The following is a 23,826-nucleotide window of genomic DNA, read 5'->3' as shown; positions in this document are numbered from 1 at the left end:
ATCTTTCAAATGAACAAGCCTCAAAACTAAACCAATGCTCACAGCTTAGTTAGTCACCTTCAGATTTATGATATCACGAAGAAATACAAATTCTATCTAGCAATCTTTTAATATAAATATATATGCAAAAAAAATTAAACAATATAAACAAAACAAATAACATTTTTAGAGCATTTCAATATGAATAAAAAAACATGATCTATGAAAACTACCTGGTACAAAAATACTTTTAAACAAAACATACTCTGTGAAAACTACCTGGACCTTAAATACATTTAAACAATAATACTATTTTTGTCAGTTTCAAATGGAAAGTACATGTTATGCAGGGATATGTTTGGCATCCATTATGCTACCATGTTTCAAGCAGAAAAGTTTATTAACAGTTAAATGTGTTTCTTATAAAGCTAAAAGACCAAAAAAGGGACTTACTGGGACATAATAAGGTAGTAAATATTTTAAAAAAATGAGTTATTCCATGATGAAAATTAATTAAAATGGCTTGAATACATCAATATTTGATAGCTTTTACTACAATTCTATACCAGTAAGGCCCTGAACACCAATTTATCTTTAAAATATAGCATAAAGTTGTGGGTTTAACAAATTAATATCTTAAACCCAAATTTGAAGGACAGATGCATATATAGTATTAATCTCTAACTAAGTGTAGCTTAAATATCATTAAAATTGTATGTAGACATATGTATATCCAGGTGTAATAAAACTCAAATCTTTCAAATGACCTATAACAAATATTTCAACATATCTCAGTAAAATAGTAAAGTACCTAGAGTAATTTGGAGTGGTGCAAAATGTCTTATTAGACTGACTATTGAAGTGATTAATATAAGTGTGTGCCTTTGAAGGCACTTTTGTTAGAAGCATCCCCACTCACAAAATATTTGACAATTCGTATGCTGAAGTATGTTCTATGCCAATACATCCATAAGGTGCTTATGATTTTACAGTACTTAATAATGATTGAAAACTGATCAGCAAGGTAATGGCAAAGGCATTTAATATCAAAAGTGGAAAACAAAGAAAGTATTTGTGTAATCTTTGATGCTGTAAAAAGCTATGAACTGATCATAAAAAGAAATATGATTCAACTCAAATATACATTTATAGCTTGTTACAACCCAAGATTTTTGAATTATAATGAAAGTATTTTTCTTTTTTCACAATATTTAAACTTGTCAAAATGCCTTAAGGATGTACTTAGGTGAGGTTTAGGAATTTTTGTAAAATGTTCTGACTCCTTTGTTTATTTCATACGATACAGGGTAAAATATTTTGCCCCAAAACACCCATTTTTCTTTTCATATAAGACTTCAATAGCTCATAAAAGGTCATTTACCAAAATTTAAAAAGATTCTAGATTTCTTTTCTTTCAATTTGAGACCCAAATAATGCCAATGCAAATATAAGGTAAAAGTATGAGTCAGCCTTTTCCTACCATTTTTTTTAAATTAAATACCTTGAAAAGGAGCTCCATAACCTATCAATTTTTTAGCTTATTTTGTTCCTTAACTAATGCTTTTCTGACTTATAGTATCAATTTTAAATTCTGGATTTTTTTAATTTCACCTTAGTACATCCTTAACATTAATATCATTGAATACTTCAGCAAACAAATAAGACAAAGGACCTTACTCAGTAAAACACTGCTTGGGAAAAATTATTTGATCTATTTAAATTTATATAAAGATATGGTAAACTGTCTGGTCCCAGTTGAACAAAATGATTTTCTAGTTTATTGGAATTTAACATAGTAAGATAAAATAAATTGTCTGGTCTATAGGGATTTAACATTATAAGATAAAATAAATTTTGGTCTTTCTAAGTTTAGCAGGATAAAATATATAGAGTCTATGTGAGTTTAATAGGATTGTGGTTATCTGGGTGAAACATAATTTACCAAATTGTCTGGTTTACTTGAGCTAAGTATTTTTCAGCTCCTGTAAACCTGAGAGTTTACTTCCTTGTCTACCTGGGTTTAGCATAACTACACAAATGTATTATGGTATAAAACCACTAATTCATAGCCCCATTGCTTTCTATGTTAAATTCTGAAATTTAAAGCATTTATGGCTACTTTGTCTCAAGTTCAAAAGTGGCAGTCATTTCATGTCAAAACTATACCTTATCCTGACTTGTGCTGAAAAATTCAACATAACTTTAATTGCATATTAGAGCGAACTGGTTCCCAGAAGTTTGATAATACAAAAACAGGTACTTCTGAACTGAACTACAGGGCAAATGTGCCCTCCTATTATAATTTGATATACTTTTTTTATTATCCAAAAGAAACTTTCAACAAGGGTTCTACAGTGATCCAAAGTCCCCAAGCTTTCATTTGATACCAAAACTACCCAAACTTTTCACCTATTAACAAAGATACAGCTATGCGTAGGAACTATTATCTATTAAATACGTTCTACTTTCTTGTATGTTCTTTCCGACCAGGCCGGAATTAGTGGTTCTATACCTTATCACAGATATCTTGAGATCTACTTATATGAGCACAATTCTGGTATCAGGTATTGTAACCAATTATCAGTTTTTCAATATTAAATGTGCAGTCACTGTATAACACAAGCCTTGGATGCCTCCTGGTTCTGTTTTAGGCCAGATTGAAATAATTTACCCTTTCCTGAAAAAATAAACAAAATTTATATCAAAGTAAAAAAAATTCAGCTTTAAAAATCAGCATTCATACAGTTGTCCCAAACTCTCAAAAATATTGTTTGGAAGGTATCTCTTATTTAGAAATTAATCAAAATAAATCCAACAGAGTAGTTAAATTAAACATGTGAACATGAGATATACATTCAACGAAACAGTTACTCCACAATAATAAAACCTAACTAAGGGCTCCAATGAGCCTGAATCCCTGACCAATCAAAATTTAATTACTCTTACAAGTTTAACATTGGATGACATTGTTTCACTGTTCTCCTAAAGTTTAAAACAGTTAGCCATGTGGTTTTAGAGAAGAAGATTTTTTTTATAAATTTGGCTCATGTTTACTGTTAGTTTGGATTTTAAGAGTAGAGGATGAATGTAAATATCAAAGGGTGTCGATGGAATATATGTCATTGGAAAAAATTGTGTTGATGATTGAGGTGATTAAGACCATGACATATTGTATGGACACATGCCTAAGACTATTTGAAGACATTCATTAAGATGTATTCTGCTTTCTGTGTTGTAATGTTGCTCATTGGCCTACAGATCATTATTCCTACAGTTACAACACATTTTGTCCAATGTTTCATAGATTAAAATTTGCCAAGCAGTTTGAGAGAGGACACTAAAGCACTGTGATTTGCCATAGAGTTTCAAATGGAACTATGTGACAAGAATGCAATCTTGTTTATCATTCAATCAACATACATATAGCTCTCTTGTAGAAGGTTTTCAAATTATCAAGCCCCTTAAGTTTAAAAAACATCTTTCCTTGTAGTTTCAGCGGAAAAGTGGTTTTTTTTTCTAAATTGACTGATGGGAAACAAAGATTAACTGCTTCTTATTAGAACTAAATAATGATTTTTTTCTAAAAGACCTTTCATACTAATTTCCTTCAAAGTTTGGCTCAAAGTTTGGTAAGTTATTTCAGTTTCAGAGTATAAAACGGAAATGTAAAAACTTTTCCCAGAAAACAGAAGAGAATGTCAGATGCAAAGTGATGGCAAATGCTTATATATTGAACTATAAAGACATTAAGAGGTCAATATATATAATAGAGTAAAGTGTTTTTATGATCTGATTGTAAGTACTTTTGGTTATTTCAAGACTTGATTCCTGTCTAATGTTTATTTGCCTATTCCAAGTCAGGAACTTTATCAGGGGTTGATTTGTGTCATATCTTCACGCCTTTTTGTTATTGGGAGAATTACGTGTTGATGTTAGATCTTAAATAAAGGCAAAAAATGAGTTTGTCATAGTGTACGCACCATTGATGGACTGTATGTTGACTTGGAAATGTCTTTTGTTTTAAGTTGCTGTCCCGGTGATGTATACTCCAACTCTCTTATACAATTTTTATCATGGTTTGTCATGGAAATAATGCTAAGTTTTTATTTTATCTGTTAAACCATATTTGCAAAAGCATACAGTAAACATACAATACTTGTAGCTCTTTAAAGAGAGTCATTTAAAAAAAAATTGATTCAATTACAAAATCATAATTGGATACACGTTGTTCCCCTTCATAGAAATTAGTAATAAGGAAAAACCAATATTCATTTTCTAAAACTTTATCGTAAAAATACAGGCTTTTTCACATAACTTACTGTAAAAGGCTAGGTACTTATAACATGATCTATTACCTGATTTTTTGGTGATTTTATCTACCACTAGTAAATATTCAAAAAAGTCCAGTGTATGTGAATTGTCTCTGTCTACTTCTGCTATTGCTTCCTGTAGAGAGAATAAATTGTTAGTAAAATGACTGAAACTTTTTGAAAAATAGGGTGAAAATTATGGAAATGAAGAAATAAATTCGTCATTTACATATTTTATGTTGGATTAATCAAATCCTACAATAAACAGATAAAGCCAGAGTACCCAAATTGCATCCAGTTTACAAAAAAGGCAGAAGAAATCTTATAGGTTTTCTTATAGACTAAATAATTTGTGATTTATAATTTGCCCTTATACACGTTTTTAAACATAGCTAAGTATACTTGCTCACAAAACAGTCACATAATAACCAACAGATAATGTCTTCACTGAAAAAAGTAAAATTTACGGAAACGCTGCATGCGACGTCTACAAGAAGTCTTTTATTTAAAATGAGAATTATGAATATGACACAGACACCCATTTCATAAAAAATGCATACCAAGCATGGACTATTGTCAAATTGTTAAAAAATGTGAAGAAAATAAAACAAAACGTATGTATTGTTAAAGGGGCACTAGCTGTCAAATTCATGTTCACCGATTTGACTCAAATTCTCATATTAGATTTATAACAGTGTAAAACATTTATCCAAATCATAAAAAGTCTAAAATAAACAATTTACATGGCATGGGCTCGATAATATGTAGCCTTGTTTCGTGTGTATTTTAGTCTAGACGCCATCTAATTAACTATTGAGATGACCGACGGTCACATAACACAATATAAACATAAACATAAATATAAATAGATATATATATGGACCTCATGCAAATGGATTTTTCTATGTCTGTTTGATTTCAATTTTAAGGTTAAAAAAACAAGCATTTTGTGAGTATTGCATGGCAATACATAGTCCCTTACCAGTTAAAAATTCATTGTGTTGGAACTAAATGCTAACTTGATCTTTAACTCTTAATAGTGTAAACTATATAACTAATATCAAGTCAATATCTTAAGCTTGACAAAAAAAGTGTTGAAAACTGATTATTTAAGTGAATTTTCTAAGTCCAAGGATCATAACTCTGCACAAAATCATCAGACCGAAACAAAATTTAAACTTGATGGGTAACTTGTCATGATTAAACTATATATCAATTTTCAAATCAATCTCTTCAAGCATGACGAAAAAAAGTGCGGAAAACTGATTATTTGAGTGAATTTTCTAAGTCCAAGGACCATAACTCTGCACAAAATCATCAGACTGGAACAAAATTCCAACTTGAACTGTAACTTGTCATGATAAAACAATACACCAAATATCAAATCAATATCTTCAAGCATGAAAAAAAAAGTGTGGAAAACTGATTTGCCGGACTGACGGATGGACAGACAGACAGACTGACGGAGTGCAAACCTGAGGTCCCCTTCGAGTTCATTGGTTTGGGACTGATAAGTTAATTTTCGATTTTACCTGTATAAGAATGATTTTTTGTGGATCGAATCAGTCAATCAAATGATTTACCTTTGTTTCACTTTCACTGTTGACATTCTTTTCTTTTAATAGCCTAACACGCATCAATCATGCATATTCCTCATCTAGCTAAGGGGTTAAATTGAAGTTCACATGAATACAGATTCAATGAGGTCGAATTATTCACTTGCAAGTGAATAATTCATCATTGATGTTTCTTAGCTTATTTTGACAAAATTGAACCATACTGGCTGTTATTAGCGAATTATTATTTCACTATTTCACTTTCATTAATGATTGAACAAAAAAATCATAATTTAAATTTTTCATGTATCTCATAGCTAGTGCCCCTTTAAGCATGGGTGCAATTTAGGTACTCCTCATTACAGAATCTTGGATCATTTATCCATAGATTCAAACCCATTTTCCTATGTTTCCGTTTGGATTTAAAAGTAAATTTGTGTAACTATATTGTAAATAAGGATACATCTACAAAATAAAAGCAGATTGAAAACTTTTATCCGATTTTGTAATAAACGTAGGTGAAAAAACTGTAAAAACAGGTGCAAAATATGGGTACCCTCATGTAAGACAACTTTCATCATCATGTCAAAAGAATTTTTAATATTTTGACAATATTTAAAAAGCTTGCAAGCAGTACACCCATATTGTATAAATGAACTAAGAGAATTTTTTTTATTAATTTTGATGAATCAGTTACATACATGTAATAATCCTTGAATTAACATCACACAGACTATGAACTGTAATGAAAGTTGTCATGAAATAGAAATTCCTGTATAACATTTGTTGTCCAAATGGAGGAAATATTATGAAAGATTATTTCCACTGAAAGAAATATAACAGTATATAGGGTATAAAATATTTATTCCAAAAGGGGCAGACATTATAGCATTGTGTATAACAAGTGCTTTCAGGTCAAAAATGAACATTTTAAATGACAGAAAATATGGAAAATATTGAGGCAGGTGCAGATTTTTTTTAATCATGCTTATTAGGTAAGTTTTGATGTGGGATACAATGTGAATTTGGCTTATTTCATATCCATTTTTTTATGAAGTGTTTTATAGATGTCATAACCATTATACCGTGGTAGTTGGCTACCCTCACAATCTTCATTTACATTCAAACTTCACATCTTAAAAGTTATTATAAAACATGTTTTGTGTTAATTACACTGGTAAACTATACTGTGATTGTCAAATAAATATATTATTTGTATTATTAGCTGAGGTGATACAGAAAAAAACATTACTAAATTACCTCAATTTGATCTGGAGTATACTGGCATCCTATATTTTGCAAAATTTTTGTCACCTGAAATCATAAGAAATAAATATCAAAATTGAGTTAATATATTATCATTCTTTTTTTTTAACTGACCTAAATCAAATTTTTCCCAATTTTTTTTTAGACATTTTATTGATCAAAGATTTCTTTGAAATTCACTGAAAAGTATATAAAGAAGCTGTTTAGTAGTTGATACAAACATTTTTGTTAACAATGTATATAACAGTATATAGTTTTTATCCTACAAATCTAATCAGTATATTACGTTTTCTTCAATTCCAAATTATTATGCATATTTTTTTACAAGACAACCATATCTACTATAGATTATTACCTCCAGAAGATCTAATGCTAAATCATTATCTGTATCATATTCTTTAAATTTTTTCCAATGATCAAGGACCTGGAAAAGAAGGAGTTCTAATTTATAGGGATGTTTTACCCCTTTTCTCAATAATGAAGTCTAATGATGCTTCCACCTTTACTTCATAATGACAACTTTTGACTCCTCTATGTGGTACCTCAGTTGAAACTTTTGCCTTCAAAAATCGTTGTCAGACTTCTTCAAATTTGTATCCAATATAAAAAGTGTATACTTGGGAATATCTTACATGAATTTCTTAGATGAACTATTTTTGTATGCCATGCTTCATTTTTTAAAGTTGTTGACCTTTTTTAAACTTGCAGTCACCATGTTTATTGAAGTTTTCATTTCATTAAAAGTAAGCTTATTTCCAACATTTTATTGAAATATCCTATGTGAAATAAGAACTGGAATGTACAAAAAATTCTCCATAAAGGAAAAAAGGATCTGTAATGAATCAGACTTAACATTGGCTTGTTTTGGTTAATTATCAAAAAGCAAAACAGCAATAAAGGAAACTGTATTGATTTTATCATAATAATTTAGATTTAGTAAGAACACAACATTTCAAAGGATGTTTTTAAAAATGTTTGAAATATTTAACTTTTGAAAAGTACAAATAAATAAAATTTTAAACTTATAAAATAGTGTTCTTATATCATATGATGTTTACATTTGTGGTGACTACATAGTACATACTTACAAAATTTTGTGCCATATGAGGGAAGTGCATGAGGTATACCATGCTGTTGATTCTACCTGTACTTGGATTAATTATCACTGGATTTTCACCTGTTATATAAAAACAACTAGATCAATAAAAAGTCAAAGCTTAAAAAATGGGTAAGTGGTAACATTTAAATCATGACCTCACAAAAGAATAAAAACCTTCATCAGTATACTCTTACTCAATTTCATTACGTGTTTCTACAATCAACATGCTTATAACTCAAGCATTAATGATTTAATTAAATAAATCAACATTTCTGTTAGATATGACAATCTATATTGTGCAATGTTAAAATGTTTTTACTGTTCCAACAGAGTTATGAGGTAGATAAAGGCAACAGTAGTAACCGATGTTCCAAACTCATAAATCGATAGAAAAAACAAATCCGGGTCACAAACCAAAACCGAGGGAAACGCATTAAATATAAGAGGCGAATGACGACACAATATTAAAATGTAACACACACAGAAACGAACTAGGCATTAGACAAAATCCGATGAGAATAACAAATATAACATCAAAACTAAATACATGAATTTGGGATAGAAAAGTACCGTGACACGTCTTATAATAATGTGAATTCACACTCAAATATAAGAGGAAACAAACAACACAAAAGAAACACAACGTTAAAATGTAACACACACAGAAACGAACTATAATATAACAATGACCATATTCCTGACTTGGTACAGGACATTTTTTAAAGAAAAAAATGGTGGATTGCACCTGGTTTTGTGGCATGCCAAACCTTTCGCTTTAATGGCCATGTTAAATATAACATTAAAATGACAACACAACATTACAGAACTACAATACAAATAAATAGGAGAACATATTTGACAAAGAAACACAAGAATAATAACTAAAAAAGGCACCAGTTTTTAAATTTAATACGCCAAAAGCGGTTTCGTCCACACAAGACTTATTAGTGACGCCCAGATACAAAAGTTTGAAAGCCAAAACAAGAACAAAGTTGAACAGTTTGAATAGAGTGTTGAATAGAATGTTTCAAAAAGACATTATATATATGAGTTTTACACTCGGTAGGATCACCATCAAGAATTGGTTATCTTAACCATCTGTATGTGATTTAAACTTCTAGCTACATGTTTTACTTTGTTTAGATTTTTAAATACCATATTAGTTATCCCATATGTGAACCCTATTCCTGAAAATGACATATTGAATCCCCATGATCCCCATGGAGGATGATGTCCATAGCAGGAAATGCTAACCATGTTTGAACACCTGGTCCTTTTGTAGTTCATGCTAATTCCTCAGGTTTTTTTGTCTTGATTTGTCATTTCACAATCTGAACTTTGGTGAACTGATTGAACCATTATTTGTCCGAAAAAAATGTGTATAGAGATGACATTAGTCACCAATGAAGTTCACATATGGGAAAATTGTAATATACTGTCTAGAGAAAATATCAAAATACTAAGTTTTTATACATACAAACAACATCTAACTTTCTTGTTGGCGTAGGTGTTTCTGGTATACTGGTAATTCCTCCATTGCTGGTCTTACTGCCTAACGTTCCCAATGCAGCACCAATAGTAGGTAGTGGTGTCCTATTAATCTCTGCAGGTCTAAAACATGAATACAAAATTTACATTATGATTTCTGTGCACAAGTTTATGTCTAGAGAATAGACAAGAAAATTATAGATAATTCAACAACAAATGTAGATAAAAAAGGTTTATACAACAATGACACCATTATTGACAGTTTAAAAAAAATAACCCATCCCCAACCCAGTGTACATTTTACATAGTTTTACATTATTGAAATAAAGGGGAGTTAACTTTCAATGTAGGGGGTAAACATGTAATGGAAAAGATCTGACCAAAGGATCAAGTTCCAACATTGTATTATAGCCACTATGTTTCTGCATGCATTTTCATTTCTAAATAAATTAATTAATATCTTATATATCCACTGTCACACTTTCCTTGTAACCGTCAATAATAATAACTGAGTTTGTTTGTAAATCGACTTACATCATATGAGGTACTGATGCTGCTTTAGACAATCTTCTTAATTTTCTTACTTTTAGTTCCTAGAAAAAAAACTTCATTAATAAACTCAACAATACATTTTATTCAACAAATTCCTATTCAAAATAGACAAATTGTAAAAAAATACCCTACTTTACCAATAATAATTGCACGCGATAGGGAATGTCACTCCCTGGCAACAGCAACCATTTGGAAAATTCCAGTCAAATGGATCATCTTCACATGACAGGTCAAACAGGTCAAATTTCTATAAACGTTCAAAATAATTGGATGAATTTTCATTTTCTTTTTAACATTTCAGCTGTTTCCAGTCATAAGGAATATCTACTAACCCTCCTAGAGCATAAGAGATCAGCCTTAGTTTTTGTTGGGTTTGTGCTGCATAATCTGAAGTTTTGTATGCATCATATTGCGTATGTCTTTTGTTCATTTTTAATTTATTGTCAGTTTCCTTACACTTATGAGTTTGAATGTCCTATACCTATTTTCTGCCCCTTTTCCCCTCTTATTAGTTCCTTATATATCCTGTTTAGTTGTCAAGCCTTCCCTCAGTAGCACTATTATCTATCTTGTCTATTTGTTTAGTAAGTTAGAGTAAGGTTAATTTACCTTGTCATAGTATGTATAGTGTGGTGGTAGCATGTTCTTTATGATAGCAAGCCTTCCCTCAGTAGCACTATTATAAATCTTGTCTATTTGTTTAGTAAGTTAGATTAAGGTTAATTTACCTTGTCATAGTATGTATAATGTGGTGGTAGCATGTTCTTTATGATAGCAAGCCTTCCCTCAGTAGCACTATTATCTATCTTGTCTATTTGTTTAGTAAGTTAGAGTAAGGTTAATTTACCTTGTCATAGTATGTATAGTGTGGTGGTAGCATGTTCTTTATGATAGCAAGCCTTCCCTCAGTAGCACTATTATAAATCTTGTCTATTTGTTTTGTCAATTTAACAAAGTGTGGATCCCTGATATGTTCTTCTTCTATGTAAAACTTTTCACTTAAAATACTGTAAAATAAGAAAATACTTAGAATATATTTTATATTGGAAATGTGTGGAGCATAACCACAGCTTACTATGTAACACATCCTTAAAGCATAAATAGCATCATCTTTTTATATGCTTGCACAGCAAAAACATTAAAAGTTAAGGGTCTTGCACAGTACCTGCTGCAGCTTCACATTTCTCTGCACAACCTTAAACTAGATATAACTCCTAACAATTCTTAAATTAATGTGGGTTCGGAGTCAGTTTCACCAAAAAAAATATGACTAACATTTATCTTATGTCATGAACAATTCAGTATACATATGACAAATTTTAGTCAAAATTTTGTTTGTAAAACCAATTCTGGTACTTGAGACATTATATAGAGAATGGTGAAGATCACTGTCTGTTGATCTCTGGATGACCAAGTTGTCTAGGGTGTTGGTGAGCTTAAGAACTACATGTATGTTAATTTGTTATGAATCATGTCAGAACCTAAACATTAAATTCTAACCTAAGGAACCACTAGCAGTGGTGCTAGACCAAGTGCTGGCAAATGGAAATCATACTGCATATATTCTGTGTGTCCAAAGAGCTTTTTTGGATTACCCTCCAATGGGAACTAACAATCATTTGAAAGCTAAGTATGTAAACATATCTTAACACATGGTAAAATACCCTTACTTACTTGACATCAGTTCTGATCCCACCAATTATACCTAGGACTACTTTTTGTTCTGAGTAAAACTGATCTTCTAAATGAGCTATATCCTTTATTAAATAGAAAATTTCAAGAAGTGATATAATTCTCCAATTTGAAGAAATTATTTCTTGAAACACGAAACGTGATGAAAGTTTATGGTTTGAAATATAATAATGCTCTGAAAGTATATGGTTTGAAATATAATAATGCTCTATCTGTAAGATTATCAACTATTCATTTTGTGTTTGTTCATTACTACTATGGTTTGTTTTAAGCATTTTCAACAGCATCTTATGATTTCAAAATCTGTAAAAAAAAAATCACAAATTGTCATCCACAAAGTTCAGACATGCTTTATCTGTAATTCTGTATTTAATTCATAGGTACACACAGCTGTAACATTTTTTTAATCAATTTGTAAAATAAAATCAACATGAAAGAGTCAGAAAACAAGATTGAATTTTAATTTCATTTACAACCAAAACATAGGGGTAAATACATTATTATGTCCTTCTACTTCTTACCTTATCTTTAACATAGATCTCTCTTTTTAATTGTTGTACTTCATCTGAACCTCCTAAAATACAAAAAAGAAAATAGTACTGTTCCACTTGTTCTATTTTTTCATATACAATTTCTTCAAGACATCTATCTTAACAACTAAACTAAACCTGGTTAGTCTCTTTTCATAAGTAATTTTCCTTTTTTCTTGAACTATATATTTAATCATACATTGATAATAACCTTATTATAAAAAGTCTTTGTTTAAATAAACAACTAATATCCTTAATTCAAGAAGAACCAATTACAAGCATATTTTTTATAAAATTAATATTTCAAAACTAGGAACTTTCATGTTTAAAACTATGACAATACAGAACTACTGGTAGAGTCTTAGAAAGTTTGGAATGTAGTGAGTGTTAGCTTATAATTTGTTGCATAAAACTTTCAATTCTAAATATACAAGGAAAGCCATGTAAGGAATATGACAGTTAACTTGATATTTATTACAACTGAAAAATCTTAAAAGACATTTTTCGATTAATCTGAACATTTACTTATCTATTCTACTTATTCAATGATCTATTTAATTAATCATTAATATAAATATTTATTTATTCTTTTATTTTATTCAAATCGTTATTTAAATTCTTATTATTAACACTCTGTATTATACCACATTTGTATTTATGTTCATGTATATTCATACTCTCCTTAAGGAGGATAATAAACATATATATATTATAAAATACAGGTAGTAATACTAAGCTAGAATGAGTGCTACCAGATAAAGACTAAGTAGCATACGCTTTATAATAATCAATTTTAAAGGACTTTGTAAAAGACAGAAAAGTGAAAGTGAATTGTCAATATCAAACTTGACCTCCATTTTGTTATTAATGACAAAATATCAAAATTTGAAAAGCTTTGGTTAAATATTTAATGAATAACAGCACGGACACGACTGGCAACACCATTTTTCAATCTTACAAGAACCCCAACTGCTGAAATTAACTTCCATTTTGTTGTCAGTAACATGATATTAAAATTTTGAAAGCTTTGGTCGAACAGTTTATGAGTAAATGCAGACATTGTTTGGCAAGTCACATCCAACCAGGGGTTGAATTTAAAAAAAAATGATGTTTATTCGACAAAATGATATATACAGTCCGCCAAAAGTTAAGCACCACCTACTTTTATTGCATCGATTTTTTTTCAAATTTAAAAAAACAATTATTCCTCGAAAAATAGAAAACAATCATATAGCAATTTTGCTAATGTATACCATAAACAAACCACAAATAAAATTTTGGTCACTTATGAAGGTTCTATGCATGTAGGTTTTTAGTTCATAGAAATAGTGTAAATTACACAATTCAGAAACGGAATTAAAGTTTTACTGTGATTTTATTTTTTCACAACAATTAATCATCCAATATCATTAAAATTTTCTACACATAATCTTTGGTATGTTCGGCAAATTTAATGTCAATATTTGAGTCAATAGCATGTGTAACAACCTCTCTTCCGGTACAGTTTCATAACACGCCGTATCATTCTCGGTACAAGCCTTCAAAACTTTAGTTGAGAAAATCTTTTGCATTAAACAACAAATGCCACTTTTAAATCGACAAACTTTTGTGAAGGTGGATCTTTGTGATTGAGATTTCCGACAATGGCATCTCAGACATGTTTGATAGGGTTTATGTATGGAGTCAAGGAAGGCCAAACATTATTGTAAATGGCTGGTTGCCATTTGGACTCGGTTAAAATTCTTGCCCTGTGTGGTATAGCGTTGTCATTCAGGTACAAGAGTCTTGACAATGTTGACGCAAGTGGGGAATTACTAAATTGAGGGATTACAGTGTTTTAAGGCACCAAATCTCTGTATGCCTGTCCATTTATGTTACCCTGCAGAATATGCATACCCAGCTTATAACGGTATTAGAAACAAGCCCGTACTGGAACACCACCAGCACTGAATGCAGTCCTTGTGCAAATATTTTATTTGTCATAGGCCGTTTTTTCCCCCGCGAAATTCGTATTATGGCGTCTACTGGCAGTAAAGGAAACTGACTCCCATCTGACCATTTTGTCAGGTTCTTATGTTCAAGCATAGATGATCTTTATCCCATTTTAATCTGACGGTAGAGTGCCTGTTTGTAGGTACAGGTCTCTATACACCACGACTTGCTCTTCGTTTGCCTGTATGAAGTCGACGGACCAATGTACGAACACTAACACGAACATCTGGAGAAACAGTGTATTTGTAATCGCGCAGATGACCTTTGATAAAAGGTTGCTTGACTGATTTATCGGAGTTCAATCTTTTTGGTCGTAATGAATTTTCTTAGTGTATGTTAAAGGTAATTCATAACACCTAACATTAATACTTTTTTTGCAATAGTTAAAAAAATATTGCCAGTTATATTTCGGTGGTGCTTAACTTTTGGCGGACTGTATATATATAAATAATAACCCCCAGTACCGTGTAATTTATTTCGCAGGTATTTTTTTTGATAAATAGATTGAGATTGCGGTGCAATCAGTAATTCTAATCGACAATTTTCCACTGGTCCACCAGACCACCACCTGACAAAGTCTACTGGTCTCGGAACACCGGACCAGCGCTAATTTTGACCCCTGCATCCAACTATAAAGGCACATCTATAATGTGCAAAGATTGAAACAGTTTGTAAATGGAAAAATGTTGATAGCCCCTACACCTCAGATTGATTGATTTATGGCTCCTTAAAGTGCAGTCCCTAATATTCTTTTTTTTTAAATGGGATAACAGCAAACATCAAACACTAGTACATCCATAAGTAAGGAGATTTCAAACTACAATTTAATTGACATATTTAAGAATGGCATATACAAAGAAGTTCTACAGAGAAAGAAAAGGAATAAGTAGATATATCAAGCTAAATGCAAAGCAATGCAAATTAGGTAAAGTTAATGTAGTATGTTTACCTAGGTCACCATCCACACAATCCTCTAACAGAAGATATATATCATATAAAGACAAGTCACAAAAATCCTTGAATTAACACAAGACATATCTCATATTGTTATACAAGTTTATAAACCACATTGGCATGAAATGTTCATGTCTATAGTATTCTTGAATGTAAAATTTTCATACTTTATCTTTTGCCTATTAAAAATGACAAGCATATGTAAAAATTCTCATCCTTTGAAAAGTAAACAGAGTACAGTTATGTTTTCAAAAAAAAAATGTTTTATAATGCCACTTATTCTTTGGCCAATCCCTTTTTTGCAATAAATAGATAGAAACAAACAAAAATGTCTAAATTTCATTTCTCAACACTTCTTTTGTAAATTTTTATCAGCTCTTTAATTTGAAGTTTTATCAAAAGTAAAGTATGATTGCTGTTGCATTTGTTTTTACCCTAATTCTATTTTTATTCATATATGTTTTTGTTCCATTTTTGACAATAGGGTTTGAACTTGTCAATTTAGTTTTGTAGCAGAAGCATCAAACCACTGTGGAATGCATCTTTCCATGTTGTGATGTTAAACCAGTTTCAGGTAAGGGTGAAGGTTGGTACCTGTTTAAACCTTTAAACCCCTGCATTGTTTGCATCTGTTTTAAGTCAGGAATCTGATGTTTAGTAGTTGTTGTTTGTTGATGTGGTTCATAAGTGTTTCCTGTTTCTTGTTTTGTATATAGATTAGACCATTGGTTTTCCTGTTTAAATGGTTTTACACTAATAATTTTTGGGGCACTTTATAGCTTTCTGTTTGGTATGAGTCAAGGCTCTGTGTTGAAGACTGTTCTTTGACCTAAAATGGTTTTCTTTTATAAATTGTGACTTGGATGGAGAGTTGTCTCATTGCCACTTATACCACATCTTCTTATATCTATAAACACAGCAACAAAAGACAACCACTTAATTACAGGCTCCTGACTTGGGACAGACACATATAGAGTGTGACGTGTTGTTACAACACAAAACAAGAACAATCTAAGCATAACAATGAAAAAATAACAAATATGATATACAGAAACAATATACAACCACTGAATAAGTCTTGATTCAAACAAAACTGACTGGTTGTAAACAATTGTACTTATTGTGTCTGTTTGTTTTGTTCTCAATTTAATATCATAAGTGTAGTGACCTTAGTAACCTTAGCTGTATTTGTTAAAAAAAAAAAAAAAAAAAAGGATCCTGAATGCTTTTCCACTTTGCTCTATCGTCATAGAGTCTTTTGTAAATGAAACCTTTGTCTAACAAATTCATAATACTGGTATCTTTGAAGATTTATTTTATGCAGAAGAAGAAAATTTATCAATAGAATTGTAGGTTGTTTGTATGGATAATAAATATAGTGATTCTTTTTGCATAAACTCTTAAATTTCTTACCTCCATAGCTTGTTCTTTCCTGTTTCAATTTCAAAATCTTGTTTTGATCATCTATACACTGTAAGATAAAAATTAGACATCTGTTCATGTGAAATTCTAAAACTTCACAGAATTCAGTCATTTAATTTATTCTTTGTGAATATTACTTTATGCCCTTTTGTTTTTCTTCGTTAAAATAGTTATTTGTTTTTATAGTGATTAAGATTATAACACAATATTGACTGCTGTAACCCAATTTTTAACAATTTTTACTATTATGTCTGTTTGTTTTGTTCACACATTTGTGTCAATATAATGGAATGTTCTATGCGACTGTCATACAAGGGAGAGATTTAGCTAGCACTAATTAGATTCAATCTACCATTTTCTACTAGGGAAATGCCTGTATCAAGTCAGTTGTTTTCCTTTCATTAGATGTGGTTGAGCTTTTGATTTTGTCATTCAATAAAGAACTTTCTGTTTTGAATCAAGTCTCATTTCTCAGAGATCCAGTAAATGCTCTATATAAAGTCACAATTCATTGATAACATTGACATGTGTCAAATTATCAAAACAAAACACCAAGCAGAATTGGCTGACAACTTACAGACATCCTCCGTGTTGCTCTTTGTTTACTGGCTTTCATCTCCATTATTTCTTCCTCCAATTCGTCAATCCTTAACAAACAAACAAACACACATACAAATAAAGTTATAGTTTCTTACAAGGTTATAAATGGCCATCTGTGACACTAATATTCCAAAAAAAACCATGCAATCAAATCATAAGGGTGGCAGGGAAAATACTGGAGAGATGACTAAAATTTTACCGTTTAGATCCATTTGTGCAACAGTTTCTTTGTAAGCAGCAACCCTCTACAGGGCAAATTATTATAGGAAATGCAAGCCCTGGAATATGGTATCAACTGGGAGATATATACTCTATATGTAGGTGCTGATGGAATTATTTCATTAAAATGAAAAGTTCATAAGGATGTGTATGTGTTTAAAAGGTGGCAGGTAGTAAAACAGTGATTAAACCCTTCAATATGTTACTTTTCTTGTCCCAAGTCAGAGGTTGTCTTAAACTATAATTTTGCTTAATTTGTCTTAATTAAAATTTGGAAATCATGGCAGATCAGTGATTGACAATTCTGAGCCTAACAAATTGCGTTGCTGGAACAAATAGATATTAAACACTTGTCGATTCTGGCAGAAAATGAACTCTTTAGATGTCTTTCATAGATTCGTTGTGCTTTAAGATTGATGTCTCTTTTACATATACTGAATATTTCTATTTATTCAAATTTCTAAAATGTTGTTCAATTTAATTCAATATATAAACAAACGAAATCTATGAAAGTATGCCACACGGAAGGAATTCAATTATCATACTAGAAACTTACTTTTTATTTGCATTTTCTAACAATTTCTCCTTTTCTTTTACAGATAATTGCACAGTTTTGTCTTTCAGTAGCCTACAATATAACAAATGTTCTGACACTTCTACATGATATATTTAAAAGAAGACATTTCTAAACATTCTTTTTCTCCAATCCAATAAAATAAATAGTTTCAATTGATTGATTGATTGGTGTATATAACCACTTTCAGCACAATTGTGTTATTTCATGGCAGTAAGAATTTATTAGTGGAGGAAGCTGTAGTGCCCAGAGAGAACCACTGACCTTCCTGAAAACTTACAATCTTAGTCAATTATGATTATAGTTGAGCCAGTTACAAACAGTAATAAAAACAAACTAAAGGTAGATAACACTATTAAGTTTCACATTCAACAAGTAAATTATTACACTTTAAAATGGTGTAATTACTCTGTAATTTTATTTGTTTTTTCTTCCACCATTCTTTCCATTAGGTTAACTTTTCCCTGTAACTTAGCAAATTCCATCTTTCTATCAGCATTCTCCCTCTTTTCATCAAGTAACTGTTGATACAAATCTGTTGTTTTATCTACAAATCACAAATTATAAAATGAAAGAAAATAACATTCTAATTCAATTGTCTTAAAACAAAATGTTAAACTTAACTGATCTATATTTAGCTCATAAAGCTGCCGAGATATGTGGTGTGGAAAGCTTACACTGCATGCAGAACAAGGATTTCAAGCAATTTATGCGTACTTATCAATTCCAATTTTAGCTGTACATGATTGTTGTTCCCTTAACGTCCAGTAGCAAATATTTCATGCATGATCAGGACAAAATTAACATTGTCTATAAAGAAATAGCAACGGTAATGCTTTGCCACTGGAAACCCCAAAGTCAACAATCTTGCATTCCTGTCTGTTTTCAACAAATGCATTAATAAATTTGAGCAAACATTTTTGAGTTTACCATGTATAAAACAAACATAGCATAGAGTTCTGTTTTTTCCTCTCCTTTCCTTTTATCCAGATACCATACCATAAACAAGGATAAGAAATAAGTCATGTGTTTAACCAAATACCATACTGCGTTTATCTAAGTAACAATTATCACTCACTTCTCATTTCATCATGTTTAGCTTCCAACTGCTGCATTTCTTGGTTTTTTTGCTGAAAAAATATGAAAATAGATTAGTGAAGCCAAATTTTTCGAATAAACACCAAACTATATAAATTTGAATCTTAAAAAACTAATAACATTCAATCCTGGCAGATACCAGGTTTGATTTATATACAAATCACAAAGAAAAAAAAAATTGATTTAATAAATTTGATACGTAAACTTCAGGTGTTTTTAAAATCAATATAAAGATGTCTTATTGTGATATGGCACTATAACCTTAATCTTTGATCTATAATCAAGCATCTGACAATGATTGAGCCAGCCATTTCTAACCATATATCAAATAATTATTCTGTTCATTAGTACCATAGGAAAGAATGACAAAAATATTTGATGGACAAAATGGATGGACAGACAAGGTGATTGCAATATAGTCGCACCTTAAAGTTGTGGTATCATAACTATTTTGTACAATAACCAATATAACTCACCTCAACTTTTTCCATGACTCCATCTTTACATTTACACAGTACAGATAACATATCCATAATTAACTTGGCAGGATTGTTCATTTCATCATCGGAGAAGTTCCCATCATTATACCCATAATATTCATCATGCAGATACAGGTTACGGATATCTTTCCAGTATTTCTGGTCCTACAATTTTAAATGCTAATTAATGTAATGCAGGTAAAATGCATTTTAATTCAAAAGGCTATACTTTCACCAGCGTTTTGTATTTGTGCCGATCTGCATTTCATTTGCCCCGATTTTTTCTTTCATTTGCGCTGATTTTTTTATTTCATTTGCGTCAATACTTTTACAGGCAAATTACAGGTGAATGTTATTTTTCATTTATTATCATAGGCCTTTTCTGTTAGCCAGTTTTACAAATGTTATGAATTGTCCATCAATAGGGTAGCCATTTACCAATGTCACTCAATTTGTCTTTATACTCTGTGATCCCCAGCCCAACAGACTGGATTTCCTCCACAAGTTCTAAGCCAGATGAAAACAACAATAATATATTCTAAATTGTTGAAAAGCATCCATAATTGCGTTATGCATTGCTTGTTCAAAGTCAATATGCATAACCTCAGCCACAAAAGAAAGTTGTTTTTGACTGCAGATATCGCAAATTATTTTCCACATCACTTCATAACACTGTTGATCTTTTGCTGGTAAAAGGGGGTAGTTCCCATTTTACATCTGTGTAAAGTATATAACTGATAAAAGTATTTCGCACAGCACTTAAAAGTTCCATCTATAAATATTGCAGACATATCATTGCTAAGAGTGAGGTGTGTAGAAAAAAATAAGAATACCTTTCTCGACATCATCTGAACTGACATTCTGATATGTATGGCCAGTATTTACTCACCTATGTTAAACTGTAAATGCAATTAGGAGTGAATATAAAATTGGCGCAAATGAAAAAATGAAATCAGCGCAAATGAAAGAATGAAAATTTTTTAAATCGACACAAATGTCATATGCCCAGTTTCACATTAGCAATTTAATTGATGCCTCATGACTGTAAGTGTTTCTCATTTTTTTATATTGGCGGTCAGTTAATAATCTAACCAAATTTTAGTATGATGATCAACTTTTACAAATTGAAAACATTTCCCTTCTTAAATTATGCTCAATGAAAGGGAGATAACGCAATTAATATTTTTTAGGGTAGCATTCATTTATTTGTTTTCTAAAATAAATGAGTAGTGACTCCTTTCTATTTTCATGTTCCATTTAAGAGCATAATATCTAATGTTCAATTTCAAATTTTATTATTATTATTATTGTTTTTAAACACATAATAGAGCTTCTTTATTGCTAAATTCTTGCATAATATGAGATACAAAGCTCAATGAAGTGTTGTTCTTTATTTGTGAAATTAAAAAAAATATATAAACTACATTTTGGGAAAATATTTATCTATCATGAGGTTAGACATAGCTTTTTTTTTGAGTTATTTGAAACATCAACAAGAATTTAAATTATTAAGTTGACTTCAAAATGATTACATGTCTTGTGCCAAATGATGACCACATTAGTCTGATTTAATTGTGTATTCCTTTAGTACTACCACTGTTTCCAGATTAACCTTACCACACTCTGTAACCTTTGTAGTATTTCGCTTGCACAATAGTATGCACCATAATCAAAATCTTTCTCCAGTATATCATGGAAGATGTCAAACAGACTTTTTATAGCCTCCTGCATCTTTCTAATGTTGGCTTGCTTGAATACCAGCATGTTTAACTTGTTTAACCTCTGCAGAGAAAAAGTTATCAATAAATAGTTAACTAAAATTTTTACATTAAAAAAATTGATCACCATGTGGAGTGTTAGCATTGAAACTTTATTAATAGAAGGAGAAGCATATACATCTGTATGTTTTTATATGTAAAAATATCTTTCTATGTACCATTGAGTTTTATGAAAAAATAAAGGATCTTTATTAATCACTTAATGTTCAGAGGTAAACTATAAGATTTGAATACTGTAAATTTAGAAATTCAGAATTATTATTGCATGCATTGGGAATGAACAAAATGCTAATTTAATTATTGTGAATTTAGGAAAAGCTACTTACAGATATGAACCAAATATCAGAATGTGAGTTCTTATCAATGAGACACTCACAGAGTAGCTTTATTTGCATAAATAATGGCTACATACAAACCTTATTATCATAATAAATAATGGCTACATACAAACCTTATTATCATTATAAATAATGGCTACATACAAACCTTATTATCATTATAAATAATGGCTACATACAAACCTTATTATCATTATAAATAATGGCTACATACAAACCTTATTATCATTATAAATAATGGCTACATACAAACCTTATTATCATTATAAATAATGGCTACATACAAACCTTATTATTATTATAAATAATGGCTACATACAAACCTTATTATCATTATAAATAATGGCTACATACAAACCTTATTATCATTATAAATAATGGCTACATACAAACCTTATGATCATTATAGGATGCTAATATAGTGTTTACCTCAGTATTCATGTTGATGCTGCTGTGATTCTTTTCTTCACCTGAGTAAGAAAAAAGAAAAGATTATAGCAATCGAAAACATTTGTAAAAATTAATCATTCTTTTATCTTTATTACATGTATGACAAAATTCTCTAATAATTAAGAGCTGTAACCTTATACCGAGACATATGATTACAGTAGGATATATTCATGGTGTTTCATTTTCAGTGTCTTTGAAAGAAGGCTTGATTTATCAGGAATTCAAGATGTAGTAGGTTTTGGTTCTTGGAATTCAGGATGACCTTCACCCCCTCCTCTAACATGTGTTCAAGTCAACTAATTTTATCTTTATTGACAAGTACATGCAGTAACATATTCTACTCTCATTGACTGTTCTTAATCAGCATGATCAGGGAATGGAATTACTAAAAGTAAGATAAACCTACTTAACCCTCTGATTTATACAATCATACTTTTCTAGTATCAGTGACTTGAAAAACGACTAACCAAAGACAAATTACGACAACCCAAATGTTAAATCTATATGACTGTATATAAGCACACATGTTCTCTAAATGACAATCAGTAAAAGCTATTGTCTATAGTTATTCCGATCCCTTCTTAACCTCGCATTATATCTAAAGACGACAAAACAACAAACATCATAATATAGCATAGTGGTATATATATTTATTATCTAGACTAATAAAAACAAGCTATACTACTTCCATTATATAATTGCTAAAACTACATGACAACATGTAAAAAATGTAACAATATAATCAATAAATGTATCTATGTTTTGGCTTTCTCGGGGGCTACTCACTTTATAAAAAATCTACTTAATCTAAACAATAATTTGAAACATTATTCTAAAAATAAACTATTAACTATAGGATGCGGTGGATACCTGCAACATTGTTTCGGCTGCGGTGGATACCAGCAGCGGGTTTTTCGGCTGCGGTGGATACCAGCAGCGGGGTTTCGGCTGCGGTGGATACCAGCAGCGGGGTATCGGCTGCGGTGGATACCAGCAGCACGATATGCAAAATAATCCCATGCTTACTTATACAATAATAATTGGAACTGATAATTAAGAATATATACTATACTGATGTATAATTGACTTGGGGGTAAAAAATAATTTCCCCGAAATTAACATGGCCAATAGTAAGTAGCCCCAATATATAATACATATATATGTGAATACACTTTTAAAGAGGTAAAGGTGAGGGCGGGTGGGAAACAAAATTAAAATATGCTACGATGAACTGGCAGCTTAAAACGAGCTTATTAATACTTTACTTATATCTCCTATCTGATTGGCTAACCAATCTTCTAAAATTATCTCAGTTCTCTCAGTAATTTCTAAAAATATCTCGGTTCTCCCATTAATTTCTAAAAATATCTCTCTCTGGTTTCTCAATTTGTATTCTATTAATATCCCACCTGACATAGGCAGGAATTATTTATCGTATAAACTACAATTT

At 30.6% G+C, this 23,826-nt stretch overlaps 1 protein-coding gene across 1 annotated transcript; it reads right to left on the bottom strand.

The window, feature by feature from the left end:
- Positions 1-168: 168 nt before the first annotated feature.
- LOC139515500 (uncharacterized) lies at positions 169-22,416 on the bottom strand. The gene is made up of 20 exons (XM_071305075.1): positions 22,356-22,416; positions 21,428-21,592; positions 19,808-19,975; positions 19,312-19,363; positions 18,642-18,780; positions 18,216-18,287; positions 17,418-17,487; positions 16,832-16,889; positions 15,414-15,437; positions 12,464-12,516; positions 11,925-12,007; positions 11,098-11,257; positions 10,860-10,958; positions 10,233-10,291; positions 9,688-9,821; positions 8,200-8,288; positions 7,467-7,535; positions 7,106-7,159; positions 4,335-4,425; positions 169-2,656 (listed from the first exon to the last, which is right to left on the bottom strand). The coding sequence occupies exons 1-20, from the start codon at positions 22,365-22,367 to the stop codon at positions 2,586-2,588; spliced, it is 1,722 nt and encodes a 573-aa protein (XP_071161176.1). The 5' UTR covers positions 22,368-22,416; the 3' UTR covers positions 169-2,585.
- Positions 22,417-23,826: the final 1,410 nt, after the last annotated feature.

The sequence above is a fragment of the Mytilus edulis genome, chromosome 3 (assembly GCF_963676685.1).
Source record: "Mytilus edulis chromosome 3, xbMytEdul2.2, whole genome shotgun sequence".
Taxonomy (NCBI): domain Eukaryota; kingdom Metazoa; phylum Mollusca; class Bivalvia; order Mytilida; family Mytilidae; genus Mytilus; species Mytilus edulis.
This window is presented reverse-complemented; position numbering and strand designations above follow the sequence as displayed.